General features: G+C 37.1%; 1 protein-coding gene across 1 annotated transcript; it reads right to left on the bottom strand.

The window, feature by feature from the left end:
• Window positions 1–1,350: 1,350 nt before the first annotated feature.
• ZDHHC2 (zDHHC palmitoyltransferase 2) lies at window positions 1,351–23,589 on the bottom strand. The gene is made up of 13 exons (XM_081332883.1): window positions 23,117–23,589; window positions 19,626–19,652; window positions 16,749–16,843; window positions 14,034–14,154; window positions 12,384–12,453; window positions 11,846–11,878; window positions 11,255–11,375; window positions 9,133–9,265; window positions 8,913–9,039; window positions 8,681–8,770; window positions 4,069–4,181; window positions 2,436–2,506; window positions 1,351–2,201 (listed from the first exon to the last, which is right to left on the bottom strand). The coding sequence occupies exons 1-12, from the start codon at window positions 23,304–23,306 to the stop codon at window positions 2,466–2,468; spliced, it is 1,161 nt and encodes a 386-aa protein (XP_081189009.1). The 5' UTR covers window positions 23,307–23,589; the 3' UTR covers window positions 1,351–2,201; window positions 2,436–2,465.
• Between the last annotated feature and the right edge of the window lie 1,053 nt (window positions 23,590–24,642).

Here is a 24,642-nt window from a genome sequence, read left to right as displayed (position 1 = left end):
TATTGTTTCCTTACTCCAATCTCAAACCTTATATCGGAAATCTCCTGCTTGTAAAAATCAACAGAATTTACTTCCAGTGAAAGGTTGTAATGTAATGTAATAGTGAAGGTTGTAATGTAAAAAAACCATTTGAATGAATACATTCTATTCCCAATGTATCAAAAGAAGATACATTATTTTAAATAGTCCCATATCTACCATAAACTCCTCTCTAGTTTGCATGACTCTTATCACCTGAATATGTTAAAGTCTCCTTTCTTTGCAAAATTTTGGCATTGGACAGCTGACAGTCTCCGTTTCCATGAAGACGTGCTGAATTTTATTAAAAAATATTGTAAGGTGTTCTATCTAACAAGTGTATGACAACTTTCCCTTTCAATTTACACAGATTTGAAAGACAACCCAACAGAGCAAAACATTTCACAATGTACAGTATATGAAGACTAAGCAGTATAAGGAGTAGTTTTCTCATTTTATTCCTCTGATATTCTCATCACTTCCATATCTAAATATAATTAGAACACTATGCTATGAAAATGAGTTGTCTATGCTAATATATGCTGTGTAAAACTATAACCTAGAAGTACACAACCTTTTCAAATATCCCAAATTTTATGGGTCATATTCTGGCACTTTTGGTGATTAGATCCTACTGAGATTTTTCAAATAGATTAAAGTATCAGGGAAAAATCCAAACCTACACTATTACAGTCATAATAATATCATCACAAACACATCATGCTATCTCATTTATTCTCCACAAGACCATTCTGAAATATTTAAAATCTATACAGCTACAGAAAATAATGTGCTGCTTTTAAAAAAATATTTGAGACCACTACAGCTGGGAACTCATTCAGTCAGACCTACCGGTATGTGTAGCGCCTGTTTAGAAGTCTAAAGTGACTGCTAAAGTGATTCTGAAAACTTTGATTTAATTTTTTCTTGTTTCTTAAATACTTTTCAGTAAAATGTACAATTTTCTCACATTCTTCCCTAACCAAACTGTTTATGGACCGTTTTGAAATTGATTATAACCTATTTTATGTAAACAGCATACTGTATTATGTATAGCTTAAACGTATTAATTTCACCTTCCACTGTACATGCAAAGGCACTGATAAAACCAGTTCTATGAAACTGTTAAGTTTCTTGGCTTCCAAAATTTCTTAAGTCTTAAATTCAGTTCTTAGATCATATAACAATTCATAAAAGCCTCAGGTAATTAATTTCATTTAAAGCGTGTCTCTGCTAGATCCAGTTATCTTAATAATATAATCTAAACCATAGTAATAGTATGAATATGAGTGTTACGTAATATTATACAACTCTTCACATGTAAATCACCAGGGTAATAGCGAGGAATGTAGCAATTCAAGGATGCTGTTACAACAAAGCCTATTATTGATATATAAACTGAGGTCAGCTGACCATTCTGAAGAGTTAAAAAAATCATTTCAAGTAAGGTTGAGTAAACTGAATTCGCCATCACAAAATTTCAAAAAACCTTGCTCCGAGCATGGTTCTAACTATGCTCATTTTTACATATATAAATAAATGTGAACTTCATTTTGGTCTCAGTTATGAAATAAGAGAAATTATAATCTAGCCCTTATATAAAGAGATGCATGAGCATGATTGTCCAACCTGAGGCTAGTTTATAATTAAAACAGTTTTGCTAACTCAACTGAAAGCAGCAATCAGATTATCTTCTGCTCATTATATCTAATCCAACAAGCTATTCAATGAACTGACAAAACTTTCTTTATAGTCCAAGGAATAAAGGTAGTTTGCAGAAGGAAATCACAAGCAAGATTTTAAAGATTCAAGAACTGCTTCCAAGAGCATGTTTAGATTATATATAGTTTATGCTCACTTGAGCTATAAATGTCAATTCAAAAACCCCGCCTATAATTTCTAAAGGATTAACAGTTGTCCTGTATGTGTTAAGATTTCCCATTTTCCCAACATGTCATTTTCAAGATTTTCATTTTGCACTGTAACCATGTTCTAAGTTAGCCAAACTGCTATTTTTATGATATTCAAGAAGTGTCAACAGGTATTTCAAGTGATGATGCAGAGACAGCTAATTAGGCCTTGAATTTTTTTCTGACCACATCCATGAAGCACTGGACTAAGTAGCTGATTGATGAACGCTGATGTAGTGGATGAATTCTTCATCCTTTCATCAACTCTGCTTTCTATAAAAAGTATTTAAAAAGTATTATTTGAAAAACTAATGGCTTTCCTTCTACATAATTACAGAAATTACAGAGTAAAGCAATGTTTCTTAACCTTGGCAACTTGAAGATTTGTGGATTTAACTCCCTGAATTCCCCAGCAAGCATGCATTTCTAAATTGCCAAAGCTGAGAAACACTGAGAAATTTTATTAAATATAAAAGAGCCAGAAAAGTTTTTTTTAAAATAACTTACTTTAAGAACCAATGTTGTTTACTTGCAAGACTAGGTTTCATTTTCCATAGATAGTGCAGGATTGCTCACACCTAAAAAAAGAGATGCTCTTAAGCAATGATTTTTAACTTTGTTTTAAATAAATTACACCTTGAAGCTGAATGACAACTATAGCAGAAGCATTATCTGGATAACCACTCACACTGCTACTTTTATGTTTATACCTTCTGAGTGGTCAAGGGCAGCCTGTGTAGGGTGTGTTGCAATAGTTCAACTGCATAGTGGCTAAGTCAGAAAAATTTACAAGCTTATGGCACCTGACTCCAAGCTGGCAGGTGACCTTGCCCAGCAGCCTCTTACAAAGAAGGCTCAATTCTCCTCCCCGCTCTCCAAGCACCAACTGAAATTAGCCAGAGAAAAGAGTGGGATCACTATAAAACAGTGTCTTCACCTTACAAACCCTGGAATCCGCCCAGAAGGAAAACATAATGAAACAGAAGGCTGCTTAAGAGGTAACCAGGAAAGTTACATCATTCCTATCCTGTCAGCTGTCATCCAAAGTGCTATCGATGCTATCAAGTGCTTTCAAACATAGTATATCTCAGCCTGAAACCTGACTGAAAGATGCAGATAATTAGCTTCCTCAAGGACCCTCTGAAGCTGCAGCCAACTGCCCTATTAAAAAGGGGAGGTTGTAAACTGAACAAAAATTGTCCATTTTGTAATGCTCCCTTGATTATTTTTATAAATAACTCAAGTTGGTGAACATATCTAATACTCCTATTTTCCACACAACAACCCTGTGAGGGGGGTTGGGTTGAGAAAGTGACTGGCCCAAAGGCACCCAGCAGGCTTTCATGCATATGGTGGGACTAGCAGAACAGTCATTCTATGTAGGGTTCAGTGAAGTTTTCATGGGACGGGTACAACCACCAAGAGTGCTATTAGTAGAACCAAGTCTTCAATTCTCATAACTGTACACTGACTTCATCTATATTTATTTATTTCTACCATTTATAGTCAATAGATGAAAAAAAAAGTTTCACTAGAAGAAAAAATGAAATCATTTTCACTGATTAGTTCATGATGTTCCTCAAAGGGAGAGAAATGCCAAAGTTCTGAAAATCTTATACAGTACTCCTCGACTTACAACCACAATTGAGCCAAAAATTTCTATTGCTAAGTGAGACAGATGTTAAGTGAGTTTTGCCCCATTTTACAATCTTTCTTGCCACAGTTAAGTGAATCACTGCAGTTGTTATTGTTAACTGAATCTGTCTTCCCCACTGACTTTGCTTGTCAGAAGGTCACAAAAGGTGATGACATGACCTGGGACATGGGAACTATCATAAATATGAATCAGTTGTCAAACATCTGAATTTTGATCATGTGACCATTAGGATGCTGCAATGGGTTGTAAGTGTGAAAAACGGTCATAAGTTAGTTTTTCTAGTGCTGTTGTAACTTCGGTCACTAAACTAATAGTTGTAAGTTGAGGTCTACCTGTACCAAAATATGTGCCCACTTCCAAATTTTCAGCTTGTCAACCTAAAATGTTCTCCGTTAATCTTTGGCTGAAATTATCTGATCTGATGCCTCAGCCTAACAACCCACTTTTAAAACTTACTATAAAAATATTGTAACAATTTCTTACCTAGTTTGTTCTTTTCAGTATCTGCATTAGTTTCTGTCCAAGATTGAGGATCAGTAAGAAGGTGGCTCTGAGAATCTCGTAATGTCTTAGTTGGAAAATGATGGCTATTCTCACTATAAAAAAAATGATTAAAAAAGTTGAATGAGAAGCAATTCCACGAACTGAATTATTGATCAGGGCGCTTGGGGAATATAGGAGAACGCCGATGTTATTTTCTTGCCAATAAGGGATAGTTTGCCATATAGTAAGGAATTTCTGTGATGTCTCTGGTGGACACTTCCCTAGATGCCTCTCCAGATGTTAGTTTGGAGGAGGATGAACCAGTCCCCTGCACATCAGGGAGGGAGGGAGGGAGCTGATGGCTCTGAGGTGGGGCTGCAAACCCAAGTGAGGTGAGCAGTCAATGGGAGGGTGACCGGATGAGCAGCTGGTTGAGAGTGATTCAGCTGAAGCACAGCTGCAGCAGGAAAATCCTCAGGCTTCGGGTAGCAAAAACACAGCTGAGCTGATTAGTAGTGAGGAAGGGGAACTGCCTTTTCCACCTGATCCGAGAACACTTAAGGCAAAGAAAAGGCAAGAACAGCGAAGATTAGCCTGACTACTTATGAGGCAGCAGTTTCATCCCTCTTGGTGAGCTGCACTGGAAGCTAGCTATTTAGCATAGCAGACAGATGGAGACAACACTGGGAACAAAGTGTTCATTTCCTAGTTGTGTGTTTCTTGGTCACTGTGATTCCTGCCTTGTTTTGGATTGACACTGTATCTTGATTGTGCCTTATGGATTCTGGACTCTTCTTGTTTAATTTGCCTGGTGGACTTATCTTGTTTAGGAACTTTCAAGTGCCTTGTGGACTCATTGGTCATTGCTCTGTGGACTAGCGTTGGTTTGCTTTTGGCTGGACTTAATTGGGACAGTTCTGGATTTTTGGTGAAGGGAATTGCTGGGGAATATTAGTAAAACCACTAAACCACTATCATGTGTGCATGTGAGTGAGCAGGACAGCACAATTTCCTTATATCAGTCTATACCTATTGGTTATTTCCAGGAGAGAAATACTTATTTTGCACATTTATTGCCAATACATAACCACACATATAGTTAAATCAAGGCTTTTGTAGGCTAGTGAGTTGAATATACTGAATGAGCTTGTGTTTTTTTAGTATTTCAAATACACAAAGACAGAAAACTGTTGGCCTCATATCTTGCAATCATGTAAGAAACTTGGAAAATAGATTGCTGAGAAAAAACTTCAGAACACTAACATATTGTTGAAAATATATTGTCTCACAAAATGTAAAGCAATTCACAATTATTCTGCTTTAGCAATAAAACCAAGAAGCTTTTCTATTTTTCTTTATAATTATTGAGAACTTATAAAAATAATGTGGAAGAATAGTATACATTTAATTGTAAGTGTGAAATACAAACTCTTTAAATGATTTTCTCACTGCAGTCTAGAACAAACACCCAGACTGTTCAATGGCATTAGGAATGGGATATCAAATGAATATTTTTTACAAGTGGTCCTTTTTAAGTGACCACAGTTGAGACTGACAGCTTTGTCATTAAGCAAAGATTTCACTATGTGAAACTGCAATGCTGCTTGCTATTTTATTCAGCTTTGCTTTGCTTTCCAGACCTGCAAAGGTTGTAAATGAGAGGATTGGTTGTATAGTTACTTTTGCATCACCATTGTAACTGCAAATAGTTGCTAAATGAGGCATTCACTAAACAAGCATTCTATGGTTTTATGCATTGGGACATAGTAAAAATCATCTGATTCTTAGCAATTCTTAAAAATAGATAAATACAACTTCAAATGAACAACAACATATGACTTATTACAACATGGCCCAGGATACTTGCAGGACCATCTGCTGCCGGGAACGAATTCCCATCGCCCAGTACGTTCACACAGAGAAGGCCTCCTCAGGGTACCGTCGGCTAGACAATGTCGGCTGGCGACCCCCAGGGGAAGAGCCTTCTCTGTGGGAGCGCCAGCCCTGTGGAACCAGCTCCCCCCTGAGCTTCGGATAGCCCAAGATCTCCAGTCCTTTCGCTGCGGCCTCAAAACACTCCTTTTCCACCTGGCTGACCTGGACTGACAGGGATTTTAATTATGTTTACAATTTTTAACTCTAATTTTAATTTATTTTAATTTTTAATTTTAATTTATTGTACAGAGGCCTTTAATTTTAATTTTATCTTAATTTCTGTATTTATTATATGTTATTGTTGTTAGCCGCCCTGAGTCCTTCGGGAGATAGGGCGGCATATAAGTCCCAATAATAAATAAATAAACATGGCATCTTTTACAAGAAAGCCAAAATGGAGAGACTATGTGTGAAAAACTGTAAGTACACTTTATAATTCAGTAGCTTGTAGAACTACCTTTAGCAGCAATAAGAGAAAGTAATTTTCTGTATGACTTTATCAGTCTCTCACATTGTTGTGGAGGAATTTTGGCCACTTTGCTTCACAACATTGCTTCAGTTCATTGAGGTTTGTGGGAATTTGTTTATGCATAGCTCTTTTGAGGTCTCACCACAGCATTTCAATCAGGTTGAGGTCTGGATTTTGACTGGGCCATTGGAACACCTTGGCTCTTTTCTTTTTCAGCCATTCTGTTGTAGATTTGCTGATGTGCTTGGGATCACTGTCCTGTTGCATGACCCAATGTTGGGCAAACTTTAGCCGTCGGACAGATGGCCTCATATTTGACTTTAGAACACTTTGGTATACAGAGGAGTTCAGGGTTGACTCATTGACCGCAAGGTGCCCGGGTCCTGAGGATGCAAAACAAGCCCAAATCTTCACCCCTCCACTACCTTGATGATTGGTATGAGATGTTTGTGCTGATATGCTTGTGTCTGATATTTCACCAAATATAGCACTGTGCATTATGGCCACACATCTCCACTTTGGTCTCATCTGTCCAAAAGACTGTGTTCCAGAAGTCTTGCGATTTGTTCAGATGCAACTTTGCAAACCTGAGCTGTGCTGCCATGTTTTTTTTAGAGAGAAAAGGCTTTCTCCTGGCAACCCTTCCAAACAAAGCATACTTGTTCAGTCTTTTTCTAATTGTACAGTCATTAACTTTAACATTTAACCTGCTGAGGCCTGTAGTCTGAGATGTAAATGTTGGATTTGTTTGCAATTTCTCGAAGCATTACATGGTCTGAACTTGGGGTGAATTTGCTAAGATGTCCACTCCTAGGAAGATTGGCAACCATCTTGCATGTTTTCCACTTGTGAATAATCTTCCTTACTGCAGAATTATGGATTTTTAATTTTTTGGAAATGGCCTTATAACCCTTCCCAGATTGATGGACAGCAACAACTGCTTCTCTGAGATCACTGATGATGTCTTTCCTCTTTGGTACTGTGTTAATACACTCCTCAATGCTGGAGACTAGCAAACTTCTAAAACTTCAGCTTTTATAGAGGTAGTCACACTTGCTGATGATCAATTAATCAATGGTACTTGATTAGCAGCACCTGGATGTTATTTAGCCTCTTCATACCTATGAAAGCAGTAAGGGTTTGCTTAGTTTTTCACACGTGGCATCTCCATTTTAGCTTTTGTTTTGTAAAATAAATGATATGATGTAATCTGCTAAGATGATTTTTACTATGTGCTGATACATAAAACAAAAAAAACCTAAGGTGTATTTTCTTTTTCACATGCTTTTAAATGGTTTTGGTGAGTGAACAGATTAGCATCTGAGAAAAGACTATGAGAAAATGAAACATCAGCTATGTGTAAATATTGTGTAGTAAAAAAATGTTTTAAGTCTGATTTGCTGAAGAAAAGATAGAGGTCTTATTTACCCATTACGAGGTGAGCAGTGAAAGAGATTTAAGTTAGAATTGTTGCTTTTGCTAAGAAAGATACAGAACAGAACTGGATAAAAGGCAGTGATCATTCAGTTATTTTAGCCAAGGCTTAGCATTTGTTATGAGCTACATGAAGGCCATTATGTGCTTCTCCAGGTGTTGCACCACTGTGCTTTCATACTGAATGTATGACTTTTCTGAATGTTTCTTGATGGCAGATAATCACTATTAATGTGCCTGAAGTACGATTATTTCTACACGAAATAACACACGCAGTAATATATAACCTTAGATTGGACCTGGGTATCTGAGAGACCACTTCTTTCCAACTATTTCTGCCTGCACTATGTTCAAGCAAAGAGGGTGCACTCCAGGTCCCCTCCATTAAATATTGCCATCTTGTGAGGTCTAGGAAGTGTGCCTTCCTGTTGCGCCCCCCCCAATGCTCCCAGAATAGCATCCCAACAGAAATAAGGTTGGTTCTCTCTTCCTGGGGTTCCAGAAAACTGTGAAAATCTACTTTGGTCCTAGACCTGGGATTGATATTTATTATTTATTCAGTTGTTCCAATTTTATTTTGTTATTTTTGCTGTCTATTAGATTATTTTAATCTGGGCGGTCTGTGATTCAATGTTTTTAGCTGTTTTTATGTTTTCCCTAGCTTTACATATCGCTCAGATTCCACTAGAATTGGGTGGCCAAGAAATTTAAATAAATACACACATACAGTACATATTGTACATAAAGAATTATAATAATAATATATAGGCATACTTTTTATTTGCATTGTGTGCTGCAGGAGTAGAAGCTTGTTCAAGATCTTGGTTAACAAGGCAGGTAGGAAAAGAGCATCCATCTCCTAGGCTGAAAATTAATTAAAAAACATATAGATAAGTAAGCTGCACTCAAAAGCTTTTTCAATATTGAATTTAAGTTTTGGTATTTAAAAGTATTTAGTTCATATAATTTAATGTGGAAACAACGGTCTCTTAAATACAGAACTCACCTGGTAAAAATTGGCAACAGCCAGTACTTTTTCTCATCTCCAAACACTTCCCTTAGGTTTTTGATGAAGCCCAAATTAAACCCATTTTTATCTTTTCCATGTCGAAAAACAGGTGCTCGGAATGCCTCTATAAGAAATTGTTACATTATTTAACATTTTCAAAATAGGGCACTCAAGGGGCAGAGTGGTTTGTTGACAAAATAAAGTTCTAATTCCTTACCTAAAGTTGATTTATTCTTACTGACCAACCAGCAATGATAACCAAAGAGAGAGGATAAGCTAATTGAAAACATAGCTGCAGCAAAGAACAAAAACATAATATGGAACTTCGCTTGAGTATCAGGAAGGCCATTCTATAAAGAAGAGAGAAAAAACAATTGTTTCAATGCTCTTTTAGATACATAAATACATCTATTTCAAAATCAAGGTAGATCAGTAACGACTACATACAATCTTCTCTTATTTATGACAGTGTTTTCCCAACTTGCCAACATTAAGACTTCCAGTATTCCCTGGACAGCATAACCCAACTTTGAAAAACACTGATTTATATTATAACTATATTGGACCTAATTGAAGTGCTATAAATACAGATAGTCTCAATTTAAAACTATTCGTTTAGTGACCATTTGAAATTACAATGGCACTGAAAAAAGTGACTTATGACTGGTTTTCAAACCATGGTCACTTGATGAAAATTTGGATGTTTGACAACTGGGTTCATATGATCACCATTTGTAACCTTCTCAGCCAGCTTCCGACAAGCAGTCAATGGGGGAAGCCAGATACATTTAACAACTGCACAATTCACTTAAGAACTGCACTGATTTAAGAGCTGTGGCAAAAATGAGCACAAAATGGGGCAAAATTCACTTAACAACTGCCTTCCTTAGCAACAGAAATTTTGCGCTCAATTGTAGTCGTATGTCAATGACTACTTGTATTGTTATATGGAAAAATGTAGAGGGGCTGTTTGAATGTGCCTCGTAGTTAATTGTTAATCAAATTACACCTAAACATGATAAATGAGCCAGGTTTATAAGTTGAAGCTTGATAAATTTAATTTTACTCTGTAACTGACCTCCAACCAGTTTTTTAACTACTGAAACTACTGAAGGGACATAACAAGAATTTTATTTAAGGATCCAAAATACTAATTAATGCCCACAACATCCAAATACTGTACATGGAATATATGGAGAGAAAAAGTTCACATATTCCTGATTTTCATTATATCTTGTCAGGAAGACACAATTTTAAAGACCAGCTTTATACACAACATTGTCTGAAAAACTATAGAGCTATACAGACCTTAAACACAGTCTAAACAGTTCAGACTATTCCAATTATTGACTATTAAAAAGGTAAAGGTAAAGGTTCCCCCGCACATATGTGCTAGTCGTTTCCGACTCTAGGGGCCAGTGCTCATCTCCGTTTCAAGGCCGAAGAGCCAGCGCTTGTCCAAGGACGTCTCCGTGGTCATGTGGCCGGCTTGACTAGATGCCAAAGGCGCACGGAATGCTGTTACCTTCCCACCGTAGTGGTCCCTATTTTTCTACTTGAATTTTTACGTGCTTTTGAACTGCTAGGTTGGCAGAAGCTGGGACGAGTAACAGGCGCTCACTCTGTTACGCGGCACTCGGGATTTGACCCGCCAAACTGCCGACCTTCTGATCGACAAGCTCAGCAATATATAATTAAATCCCAATGCCTGTCATATTCCCTTTTGCCACACAACTATGGGTTTCTGGGAAGTATAATTGAAAGTGCAGTGGTGCTGAAGTATCTACAACTTTCCCAAGTTTCATTTCCACAGGAGTCATGAGTCCTGGCTGTCAACATTCAGCTTGAGAATCCAGTTTCATTCTGTTTCCATTCTGTTTCATTCTGTTTATTGAATAAACTGCATGGTTATGTTGAAGTAAAACTAACTCTGAGGTTCCAACACCAATTCATAGACTTAAACAATAATTTTCGCAGCAAACCCCCAATGTCTTACGTAATCCATATCATCAAGTTCACTTTATTATGAGTACTGTCTGCCTCAAATCCACACCTGTTCTGGGGACTTTGGCAAGGCTTCAGGCTCCCACGGTTTTCGTTTCTCCTTCATACCCACTTTAAAGTAAAACCTCCCCCCCCCAATCTAAAGGCAAGTTGAAACGCAAAGGCACGTAGCTGCCAAAGTTTCATCCTCACACTGACTTTCTGTAAATTAGCCCATTTCAGTTACCTTCAATGATTTTTGCCCTACATCTTCCAATGTCACCTAACTGAAGCTTACAGACACAAGAGTTTCAATAATGTATACATTCTGAAACAGAAAATGATCTGAAACTTACTGTCCAGAATCGAATAAAATGCTGTAACTCAGTTGCAAAGATGAAAAGGCAGTATAATAGAGAGTAAGCCAAGAATAGAAGAAAAAACTTGTAATTTGAGAATCCAACACAGTTGTTCACCCTAGGAAAAGAGAATACAAATTGCTGAAAACATATGTATGATCGGACACACACAAAACGAATATAGCTATAATACTACATTTGTTATTATAAGTAAACACACTTCTGCTTTTCACATTAAAATAATGCTTTAAATAAAGGAGTCACATCAATGAACAGTATGATTCATAATATTACAAACATAAAAAAGTAATAGTCACAAAAATTAAAAACAGAAAGATGAACTGGGCTTATTAAGGTGTTTCTTTCAATATTTTCCACAAAAACTACACAGCTTTTGAACTGGTATATTACTCTTTCCCTGGAGTTTCTTAAAGAAGCTGGTTTCAAAAGTATCACTTGTCATTATAGTTCTTCAGTTCTGACCAGTGCTGTTGTTAAAGCAGCAACAGTAAAATCATTTTTTTTGCCAATAAAGACAGCGAGCTTCCCAGTGTTCTTGGTATTCATGACAAAAAAAAAATAACTTACCAGGGACAGTGATGATCCATTTTCAAAATACATCTTAAAAAGACAAACAATATAGATTATTTTATAGAATTCACAAAAAAGTTAATCATATTGCAACAAAACTTTTGTGCCAAAGACAATCTTAACAGATAAAACAAATTAGTCCATAAGTTCAGTTGGTATAACTGGACCAGCATCTAAATGAGGAATTTAATTTGTGCTTGAACAGACTTAAGATATCGTTCATATGACAGTTTCCTTATTTTGTTATCAAATCAGATGGTTGTCTAGCCTCTGGCTAGGATAAAATCAGGTGACTGAATTATCGGAAGCTTGATTTGGGCTCAGGTTTTTGTTTTATGTGTTTGGTTTTAATAGTTTTAATATGCTTTTATGTTATTTTTATTTTTGATTAGGAGCCACCCAGAGTTTATTATAAGATGGGCGGCTATGTAAGTGTTTAAATGAATAAATAAATAAATGTTTCTGAAATCACTTTCAACAAACAAGATATAAATAAGTTCTCAGCTTTGCAAATATTGTAATATTTGTTTCTTACTTATCGCAGACAGAACAATGATGGCAACGATCTGGTTTTATAAGTTGGCATCTATCACAGTATCTGATTGCTGTAAAGACACAAAAAGATCTATGTTTACTCTACGTGATGCCTTGTGCGTATCTTCCGGCATATCCCAGACAACTACAAAAAGAATGTAACGAAGAGTCATTTTATTAACAATCCCATGTTTCTTTTTTGGATGCAAATTATAATTTATATATTATAATTCTACCATTAATTAGTATTCTGAGTACAATAAGACATATTCATAGATATTTGTGCATATGACTATTTTTTAGCTAAAATGTATTTTAACTATATTCTTGAATAATACAAAAATATCTGTTAATTTTAGTAACCTCAGTACCAAGAAAGTACCACTACAAATATCTGGTAATTAATCAGCTGTTTAGCAAGCAACTGAAGAGACTATCAGGTCCTCTCACCACAACTAGTCAATTAACAACAATTATTTGATAAAACTGTTATCTATAGCTGTTGCTATATGAATTTTAAATTATGCTGAGTTCTCGTAAGAGACAAACTCTACATCCAATGGGACTGGAAGTGCAGTGAGCTAATTATCCTATTCAAATAGTTTCTACAATTGATCCAAAATCTGTTAAGAGAGCCAAAATATAGTTTATTTATAAACTAAAAGTTTTTAAGCACGGCAGTCTTAACATAAAACATATGGGATAATGCTAGATTGAATTCAAGTTATTTTTTTTAAAAAAATGAAATAAATATTAATATTTTCTGGAAAAACGTGAAATAATTTTAATTTTAGTAACTTTTGTTCACAATTAAATGCAATTGAAATTAAAGAATCCTATAACTTTAGTGCACCCTTTGGTTTAATAATTATTCTTCTTTAAATTTATAGAGATGAGCAAAACAATCCAACATTATATCCTAACTTTTTAATGTTTTTTCCCCCGAGAAACCATTTCATTTCAGTTTGTTTCACTTAATTTTGACATATTATGACTGGCTTTGATTTTTTTCCAAAAAGATTCAAGTCAATAAATTTGGACCATCTATTAGGCAATAAAACAGCGGGCACAGATTCTGTCTCACTGCCATCAGGTGGAGATAGGCTAGAAAAGGAACTGGGGTAGTTTCATGGATTGTTAAAAAAATATTTATAGACAGAGAATCATTTTGAATGGCTGCTTAATTGAAAACCAAAGCTGAAGATCAGAGTACTCTAGATGAGCATCTTGAGAGCAGTTTCACAAAAGTAGTTGCCATAGTACACCTGACAATCTAGTAAACACTTATTTAAAATAAGAATGTTAGATGTTCTTTGTCCTTCCCTCTAGCCCAGGGGTGTCAAACTGCTAGCCCACGCGCCGGATGCTTCATCCAGAAGCCGCACCCACCCCATTGTCGGCAATGGCAAAACCCTCCCGATAGGTTGCGTGACGTCACATGATGTCACAAGCTTGACATGTCTGCTCTAGCCGATCAGCAAGCTCCCTAGCTTGGTCTTTTTATGACGTGAACTCATTTTAAGCATATCACTGGGCAGAAACCAACCTCCTTTTTATTTAATATATTTTATAATGACTTTTTTAGATTTCATGTGGATACTCTTATGCCTGTGAAATAATCAGGAGGACATCATTCTTGACAAATATTTACCTCCAGACCTTGTTCTTGTACTGATAGGGAGGTCCTTGGCTGCCCTCTTCAGCACTTCTTGATGGGTTTCATTTCTAGGTTCTCTATCCATCAATTCCTTATCTGAATAGCTGAGATGGAACTAGGAAATAATGCAGTTCTTGAATCATTATTAACCATTTAGTATAATCATCTTTAAACATTTACCTAAATATTGGAAGGTTTGAAACTAAATAGACAAGCTGATGTGGCTGCTACTTTCTCAATTCAGAAAGGCTATAAAGGTAGTCCTCGACTTATGACAGTAATGGAGACTGCCCATTTGTGTCAGAAGTCGTGGACTATGTTAAATGAAGCACATGAGAAACAACCTCCCCATCCTTGCTTTTCCGAATGCATTCATTAAACGAATGCATGGGTTGTTAGGTAGAGAATGGGGTGTCTCAGCAGTGGGGGAAAACAAAGGAGGCCTAGTGCAGGCACAGGCTCACCCAGGAGGCTTCCCCCACCCGCTAAAATAGCCAATGCTCTGCCTCCTACCCCTTGGGTTCCCTAAAACTCTATGCGCCTCCTCCATACCCCACCCCGTTATAATTGCACACTTACCTTTGAAGATATTCAGAGCTCAGGAAGTTGGGAGTATAGAAGGCGCTCCATTGCTCAAGGGCACAACTGAGAAGAAATCCTGTTGTTTTTTGCTTCCACTGCAACTCTTTCCTCCCTAGCCAGTATAAATCGGTATGATTTTTTCTTAGCGCTGCTAGCTTTACACTAGAATTATGGCTGGCTGAGTTAAGAAGAAAATTGTGCCTATTTTTGGTTCCTTGAAATCCTTTCCTGCCCAGCCAGTGTAAATTGCTAGTGGTTTACATTGGCTGGGGAGGAAAGGATTACCACGGAAACAAACATGATGGGATTTCTTCTTTGCTCTGCCAGTTTAAGACTAGTGTAAAGCTAGCACTAGTGGCACTAAGAAGAAATCATACTGATTTATGCTGGGGAGGAAAGGACTGCATGGACCAAAATAGGCACGACTTCTTAGTGTCGCAAGTGCTAGCTTTACACTAGTCATACGTTGGCAGAGCAAAGAAGAAACTCTATCATCTTTGCTTCCTCTGCAATCCTTTCCTCCACAGCAAGCATAAATCACTACCAATTTAAGCTGGCTGGGGAGAAAAGGATTGCAAGGGATAAATAGGCACAATTTCTTCTTAGCTCCACAGCATAAGACTAGCGTAAAGCTAGCACTGGTGGCACTAAGAAGAAATCGTAGCAATTTACACTCGCTGGAGAGGAAAGGATTGCAGTGGAAGCAAAAGTAACAGGATTTCTTCTTCTTGATTGTGCCATATGGCCCAGCAAGGGAATGGCTTTCTCTACCCTGACTTCTTGAGCTCTGGATTAGTGAGCGAATGGTGACTGGGAGTGGGGGTGGGAAGGAGTGCATGGAACCTGGTAGGTTGGCAAAGCAGGCCCAGTGCCTCGGAGGACCTAGCGGGGCAGGATGGGATGGTAATAGGTGGGTGGGTGTGCTGCAGTGTCGTAAGGGTGAATGACCGTGGGGGCACTGCAAGGTTCGTAACTTTGAAATGGGTTTGTGTTTAGCTTTTGGGGTGCTGGTAGTGTTCTAACTTCAAACATTCATTAAATGGCCTACTGTATCTCAAGGATTACTTGAAATCACATTTGTTTGAACATGAAATTATAACTTTATCAATAATTAAGGATCTGATTTATTAAAGCCTGGACTGTGATGAGAGTTTGTTAAGGTAATCCTAACAAATTACCCTTCCCATATTGCTAAGTGAAATTAGTAGGAAGGAAGTAAATCCTTATTTTTTTAAAAAAAAGAAAGCAAATGTAAGAGTAGACAACTATTTAAAGTTTTCACTTTTGTTTTTAATTTTGTTATGTTGAGAATCAGTACATCATTCTCCCCTATAAAAATGATATAATATTTCAGATATTAAAACTGAATCTGCCCTTAACCTGTTTAAGTAATTTATGAGGCTAAAAGGCAAACCTGTTCAGTGTCCAGGAGAGAAATTCTTAAATAAAACACAATATTATCAGCAATGTTTTATATCATTTAATGAAAGAAATGGCCCTTTGCAAGTAATTATAAAATGACTGCTATACATAGATTTAAATCAACATTTTAAAATAATGCATTATAGTTGTTAAATAATTAAAAAATAATAGGTCTGCCTAGAGAAACAAAAATAAATTTTCTTGTTTCCTTTATTAAGATCAAACAATAGTATTTCTGAATTATATTTTTCCATTTATACATATATATATATTGTAAAGTAATATATTTTTCAATTTTATTTAACAATATTTGAAGTATGTTAATATTATTCCCACCACAGTTAGCTGAGCTGATGACAAGACTAAGAAATTTCAGTATTAAGGAACTGAATATACTTGTTAAGGGGATTTATTTTCCCTTTTATATGTCATATCTTTATTTCTATAATAAGCAAATTTGAGGAAAAAGAATAAGTACATGAAAAAAATGCAAAATAAACTGATGTTTTTCACATAAATGTTAACAGCTTTGACACTATCAATAAAGTACACATGTTGGTAGCATGTGTCTTCAGATGAACAGATGGAAAACTAGAGAGAATATATTTATGTAGGATATTATTTACTGTATACACGCAGAACCTTTGTGCACCAGAAAGAAAATTAGTAAACACGGTTTTTTTCTTGCACAAAATTATAACTTACTTCTTTGGAAGGATTCATTGGTAATGTAAAGATTGTTTTCCAGTAAGACCACAAAAACATCATGAAAAATAGATGATACGCAATCAGGCACACCACTAAAACAAGATCATAAAATTAAGGTATTAAGCAAATGACAGAAACTGTCAGAGATATACAGACAACCAAAAAAAAAAAAGCCAAACATTCCCAATGATTCACAATAAAGAACAGTGTTATCACAACACCAACAGAACTGTAAAATAATGGCTCTTAAAGAACACTACCAGAATGTGTTCAGAGAGAAAACTTTGTAAGGAATAAATTTCTGTAGGTTCTGTCATTTAACCTTTTCATTATTTATATCTGTATTCCTTAGAATGGATCTAATGAGGGCAAGAGAATCTTCTTAATGTGTCTATAGCAAGATTGTTATGCACTTAGTTATATACAATAACAACAGAAACCTAAGGGCCCTGTTCTATCAAATCAAAGACCTATTTAAGTCCTATTTCCACTAAGACAATTACTCTTCTATAGCAGCTAATGTTCAGAGATATGGTTTCTCTGATTCTGAAAGTAACAGGTAAAACGATTAGTTAAAAATAAGGTATTCAATAGCTACTAATCCATCTAATGCAGAGGTCCCCAACCTTTTGGGCACTAGGGACTGGTTCTGTGGAGAGAGGTTTTTCCGCGGACTAGAGGGTGCGTGGTTTTGTGTGCTGCTGCATCCTGTGGATGGGGCTTTGCTTGTTTGTGTGGCCCGGTTGCTGGCATGATGCAGCCCGGTAGTGGTCTACAGACCAGGGGTTGGGGACCCCTGATCTTATGCATCTTAAACTCATCTAAGCTGTTGGTCATCAATTTAGTTTTACTGTATAATATAATTTACCTATGGATGGAACAAAGAAGCTGATAACTTTCTGCTCAAGAAGTCTACAGTTTAACTACTGAAATAAAGAAGATAGAATCAAGGAAAAACAAGAAAATAGCTGTTTAGTTTGTAACAATCTTAGTGGCAATAGGAGATAGGACAAAATACATAGCAATACACAAGATAGACACCATTATATATTCTTTAACATTCTCTTGACTGGTTCTGCTCCATTTCATAGGGCAAGGAGGTAACAACTGTAATGTAAATACTACAATGTTAGTATTAGTGCTGCAAATAGAAACATAGGAATGGGAAGGAGTCTGGTAGTATCAACTAAACTTGTCTCAATTTCTTCTATAAAATTATAAAGAATCTGTTTGGTTGTATCTGGTCATTCATACAGAGAAGATAGATCAAGCTTTTGTCCATTTGTTCCTTAGAAAACCTGATCATTGGTTAGGTTTAATGATATATTTACAGGAAGACAGAAATTAAAATGCAGCTTAAAATACAATTAGAAAAGGTATGCAATCTTCAATAACTGTTGAAATAAATCAATTTTTAATGAAATACCTGAACATATATAATAGACTTACCGTAGTTTCCGGCGTATAAGACTACTTTTTAACCCATGAAAATCTTCTCAAAAGTCAGGGGTCGTCTTATACGCCGGGTGCTGAAAATTTAGGGACAGGGCTGGCTGGAAAACCTGGAGCGGATCTCCCATTTAGTCTGCGCAGGGAAAGCGGGACCAATTGGAGAAGAAGCTGCAGTCTGTGATTTTTTACAGGCTGGGGTCTGGGCGTCTTTTCTTCTAAAGTTGAAGAGCAGCTGTAGTATATCCCAACTTGAAAGGGAGGTGGGGAAGGCAGCAGCCAGAGCAGCGGCTTAGCTCTAAGGACACATTTGACTCAGGAACTGGGCGGGCTGGCTGGAAAACCAGGAGCGGATCTCCCATTTGGTCTTTTTTAAAAAAAAATCCCATTTATATCCTGCCCTTCTCCGAAGACTCAGGGTGGCTTACAATTTAAAGCACAAATCAATGTGCTTAGCAATAGCCTTCATTCTGTGTATATGCCTGTTTATTAGGGCTTTCACCCCCCCCAAGCAGCATTATTACAAAGTCAGCTTATTGCCCCCAACAATCTGGGTCCTCATTTTACCTACCTTGGAAGGATGGAAAGCTGAGTCAACCTTGAGCCTAGTGCGATGCGAACCTGCACTAATTGCAGGCAGCTTGTGTTACTTAAGGCTCTGTGCAGGGAAAGCTTTAGAGTGAATTAGGAAAAGTGAAAAAGTGAATTAGGAAAATAGGGAATGGTTGCTGGAATCAGGGGCTGGCATAAAGAAGAGGGAGTCAAGCTATTCTCCAAAGCACCTGAAAGCAGGACAAGAAGTAATGGATGGAAACTAATCAAGGAGAGAAGCAACCTAGAACTAAGGAGAAACTTCCTGACAGTTAGAACAATTAACCAGTGAAACAACCTGCCTCCAGAAGTGGTGAATGCTCCAACACTGGAAGTTTTTAAGAAGAGACTGGACAGCCATTTGTCTGAAATGGTATAGGGTTTCCTGCCTTAGCAGGGGGTTGGACTAGATGACCTCCAAGGTCCCCTCCAACTACTTCTTCTTCTTCTTCTTCTTCTTCTTCTTCTTCTTCTTCTTCTTCTTCTTCTTCTTCTTCTTCTTCTTCTTCTTCTTCTTATTATTATTATTATTATTATTATTATTATTATTATTATTATTATTATCCACTTGCACTATTTTATGTTTACATGTTTGATGACAAACAGCCTTATGTTTATAAGTGACAGTTTTCCTAAGCACCTGCATGTCATAAGCATTTGAATTAAAATTACCATATTAAAATCAAATCTGATGTCTTATACAGTGAGTATAGCCCAAACCCTATAATTTAACAGGAAATGTAGGGGGTCGTCTTATACGCCCAGTTGTCTTATATGCCGGAAAATACAGTAAATTCTATAAACTACAAAGTATAAAAAATAGCTATTACTTACTTTTTTCTCCAATATTTGATATTGTTACTGCAAGAGAGGAAAGGAGGAAAGATCAGTGAGAAAACTTGTCATTTGACACAAAAAAGCATTCTCAGTTTCTTGATTACATACATACCTATCTTTGAATGAACATATAGTTTATTTTGCATTCCTACATTCCACTTAAGTTGAATTAAATACTGCTTTTGAAAAACATATTTGCAGATTTTTCAGAAAGGGAATAAAAACAGAGAAAGCAAGTTTGAACAAGTCTTGTCAGAAACAGTATACTACAAGAGAAAATAAGTAATATACCAAGGACAGATGAGAAAAATTTAGTGATTCAGCACATCTAAGACGTTTTCTGAGCTGAGTTCAACTCCTGATGACTTCACTAGGATGTTTGGATAGAATTTTTGGAAATTATATGGAGTGCTATTCCTTTCTTCTGAGAGTTTTTTTTCCTTTTCTTTTAGCTTTTAGTTTCCGTATATTTCCTGATGATCTCTCAACTATTGATGTAGTCTGACTTTTCTTATCATCTATATCAGGATCAGTGAAGCATAGCTATAAGACCACTGCTAAAATCACTGACTGGCTTCTAATCTATTATGAGGTATAGAATCCTCCCCTCAGTGTGACTGTGGGGTCCCATGTCAAACTGTAGATCACATTGTGACTGGCTGTAAGTTGAGGCCATATATTGATCCAGTTTCTGATTTTTTCCAGATAAAGGAGATGGCCTAGACACTGATATATGAATATAGATGTTTTTAATGTTCAGTTTATACACATTATAAGTCCAGATTCCAGGGAATCTAAGTATTGCATAGAAGCATAGAGATAGAAGGGGGGTTGCAAGGATCATCAAATGCAACCCTTGAAATATTCAGGAAAAACAATGAAATCATCCATGAGAATTGGCTATCTAGTTTCTTAAAATTTCCAGAGAAGCAATATCCACAATCTCCACATTTATAGTCCTACAGTATATTTATAGATATTGTAGACACAAACCTTCTAATATTAAGCACAAGCCAAATTTCTCAAGTAAACCTTTAGTTCTTTAAATCAAGATAATTGTTCTTTAACAAGCTAGAAAAAAATATCAAGCCAAGAATGCCAGACTCAGTTTGAGGCCCTGTTCTGTTCCAACTTATTTATAAATGATGTGAATAATAAAGGTTAGAAAATAATTAGATTTACAGATGAAACAAGGACAGAGAAACAAAAAATATGGTAGAGGAGAAATTAAAACACTGGTGAAAACAAGCAAGATAGATTTCAACAATAACAAAAATGGCCTGCATTTGAGTAGGAAAAATCCAAGACCCAAGTTTAGCATGAAGGAGCACTGTATTAGGTAACAGTGCCTGGAAAAAAAATCTGAGATCTTTCTGGATCCCAAACCAAGCATGAGCCAACTGGACAGTACAGTATACTTGCAAAATAGCAAATGCAGTGGTAGTCTGCATCAACAGAAGTAAACAAGTACTACTCGCTTAAAAACTGCCTTCTACTACAACCATTTGCAGTTATGATGGCGATAAAAAGTAACTTAGTGACCAGCGCTTGCATTTATGACCTTCTCAGGAAAGCTGAACTAAGATTGTAGGCAGAGTTGCAATCACAAACTTTTTCACTTAGTAAACATTTTGCTTAATGACCAAGTTACAGGTCCCAACTGTGGTCACTAAATGGGGACTACCTATAATATCAATATCAAAAGGTCATCATTCTTCTCCATTTTATGTTGGTCAGTTCCTACATAGAATATGTCTAGTTCTGTCAGCCCATCAGTGTAGTCCATACAAAAAGCACTAACTATGAATTCTAACACTTATTATAAGGTTAAAGTAACAGAATCTTCCAAGCCTGAAAGCATTCTTCCTCTCTTTTACTTTCCAGAAAACCAGAAAGGGTCTTTTCAAAGATGCTTCCCATGTTCCTTTTGCTTCCCTCAGCCGAGATACCTTTTGCACGAGTTGTCTAGTTTGCAGCTCTTCCTCCTGTTTTCCAAGGTTGTTTCCACAGACCATTACAAATTCTAAGCAATATATTTAGGAAGGACATTTACAAATTGAAGCCTGTCCAAGACAGCAACCAAGATGATAGGAAGAATACAATGAAAAACTTGCAGTGTTTGAAGGCACTACATACTTTTCAAGAATGTTTAATCTCCATCTTTGAACATACTTTATCACTAAATATCAGACAGTACAGATAAACAAAGTATAAACTCTCATTTTGCATTGCTTCCAAATTCTCCATGGAGATAAAACCAAACCAAAATAGGAAAGTCATCATATAATTAAATTATGAACTAGTGGAGTGTGACATAAAAGTTAGATCACATCCTGACTTTAAAAAAGATTGCACCAAAAGTCAGTCCACCATTTTCTTGTTTGTTTTTTCACATTTCAAGAAAAATAGAAAAAAAAACTGAGGGGAAGGATATGGGAAAGAAGAAAGAAAGGAACAGTGGATGTATATAATCAAAATCACATGAATAGCATTATTCCAAGATTGAGGTGAAGAGGTTTTGAAGTGACTGTTGCTATGGTTCCAAGAGAAACAGTAGTATCATCTACTATTCATTTGATTTTCAGCATACTTATCAAATTAGGCTTCTCTGTGTAATTTATTTTTAAAATGGTAGAAATGTCTTAGGTTCACTGAGAGAACAATAATGGAAATAGATAAGTATCTTCTAATAGTCTCTCAGTCATCCAAATGATCTCCCTAATGCAGGTTCATCTTTCTTTTAAATAAGAAAAATTGGCTACTGGTTATAAAGGCAACCTTTAATACAGATTGTGGGCACTTCAGGTATTTTGATAATCAGGATTTCAAAAAAGAAACAACACAAAGAATATACCTGACAATAATAGACTATGTTCAAATATAAGGCATTATTCTATTAACATACTTCAGTGGCAACTAACCTTCATGAAATTTAGATTGTCAGCTCAAACTCTGAAAAATACAATTCCTTATTTTATATCTGTAATTACACCTTCCAGCAGGTAATTTGGTTATAATATAAAAGTGCCTAGAAGTTTTAAACTACAGCAAACAATTTAAACTGTGATATTTTTATCCATGTCCTCATTGAGCTTATTTATGCATAAGATGATAATGTACAGGTATTAAAAAATCAAATTCCTAATTTTACTTTTCATTCCTAGAAATATAGCTTTCCAGAGAACGTGTATGCTTTCTCCTCACATTTGTTTATACTGTATATTGCTGATAAACATTGCTATTTCAATACCAACAAGCACACACAAGGCGTTTTTAGTGCTATGCCTTGATTAATAAATGCTTACACTTACCCCAAGAGACGTTATTTCCTGAACAACAGATAATTATTCTCAAGAGATCTTTCTTAATGAATTAAGGCTAGAAGACTTAAAATCAATCTCCTTTTAAAATTTACCGGTTTGCTTTCTAACACCAGATCCATATAGAATCCATTAATATTGGATAAACAGGGGAGGTTAAAGACTCACCCAGGCAGAGCTGGGCGACGTAGGCATAGTAAGACCAGGCCAGGACGCTGCAGATGAAGAGGACCGGCACCCAGTAAAGTAGAGGACCAGCACGCCGCCACAGGCAGTGTCGCCTCCCGCCTCCTATCCGAGAGCAGCTGCGGGAGGAAGCCACCGACCCCGCCGGAGACGCCATCTTCCCGCGCCCCATCTTCCCTTCCCCGGTTAATCAGCTTTTCCGTCTGCCAGGAGGGCCCGGGCCCTCGCCGCACATGCCCGGCGGCAGAAAAGGCTGGGTGGTTCCAGCGGTTCGCCGCCTTCCGCTTCAGCGCCGTCTTCCTCGGGATGGGCGAAGGCTGCTGCTCCTCCCCACGGTCGCCTTCAGCCACCGACCTCTCCTCCCTCCCGCTCGGCTATCTGTCAGTCACTGAAGAGGGTTCAGCCGCCCATCCCTGAACCGGGGCCGAGGAAAAAAGGGGGTGCGATTGAGGCCTCTCTCGCTAATGCCCCACGCTGCTCGCATTGACGACTCGCAGGGCGAAGGGCGGGGAGAGGAAAGGCGAGGCTTTCCCCCCCCCCTCTCTCTCCCGCGTAGCATCCCAGCGAAGCAGGAGGCACGGGCTTTCAGGGTCTATCCCAGGGGTCTTCAAACTTGGCCCTTTTATGACTTGTGGACTTCAACTCCCAGAATTCCTCAGCCAGCATGTCTGGCTGAGGAATTCTGGGAATTGTAGTCCACAAGTCATAAAAGGGCCAAGTTTGAAGACCCCTGGTCTATCCATCCTGAAGCAAATTGCCTTAGGGAGGGACGGACGGGGTTGGTACCTCTTTGGAAAGATGTATAGAGGGACCGTGGGAAGGTGTCCACCTGCTGCAATTCCCGTTGTCCCTTCGTCCGCTATTCTGTCTTTTGGCAACTGTTAGGTGGTAAAATTTGCGCCAGTGAGCGTTTTTTTGCTAATCTATATCAAAACCCTTAAAGCAATCTTTGGGACTGTGCCCTCCGATGGGAAGTTGAGGAATAAAGTTACTGTTTTGGAATAACTGGCCAGTTTGAATAAATATGACCAGGAGGACCTTTTCCTGCGGTGTAGCAATCTTGCAACCAAAAGGAAGAAATTTAAATGAAAATCAAATGTTTATACTGATCACAGACCAGGCTAGAAGAAATTCATTTTGATAAATGAATTCTGGCAATATAACAAGAATATAATAATGTAATAATAACAGCAAAAGCTCCCTTTGAAATTTAGATTTATAGGGTAAAATCAAGTCTTATCATCTAGATCTTTTAGATTGCAACCTGGTCTGTGCTTTACACTAAATTATATATTGCTGAATGAACTGTAAATGCCCAACACTTGGTTTGCAAATCACAGTAGCTCAATCCTCACCAAAAAATTTTGATAGGTTAATTCATTGTGTGAAGGAATGTTTTCATGCTGGCTATGTACCATTGAACAAAAATGCTATGGCTGGTTGCCATTATGACATGGCAGGCGTTTCACTGAAGTTTCACTTGTTTTTGAATTTGTAAAATCAAACCA

This window comes from Vipera berus (assembly GCF_964194415.1).
Source record: "Vipera berus genome assembly, chromosome: 7".
Taxonomy (NCBI): domain Eukaryota; kingdom Metazoa; phylum Chordata; class Lepidosauria; order Squamata; family Viperidae; genus Vipera; species Vipera berus.
This window is presented reverse-complemented; position numbering and strand designations above follow the sequence as displayed.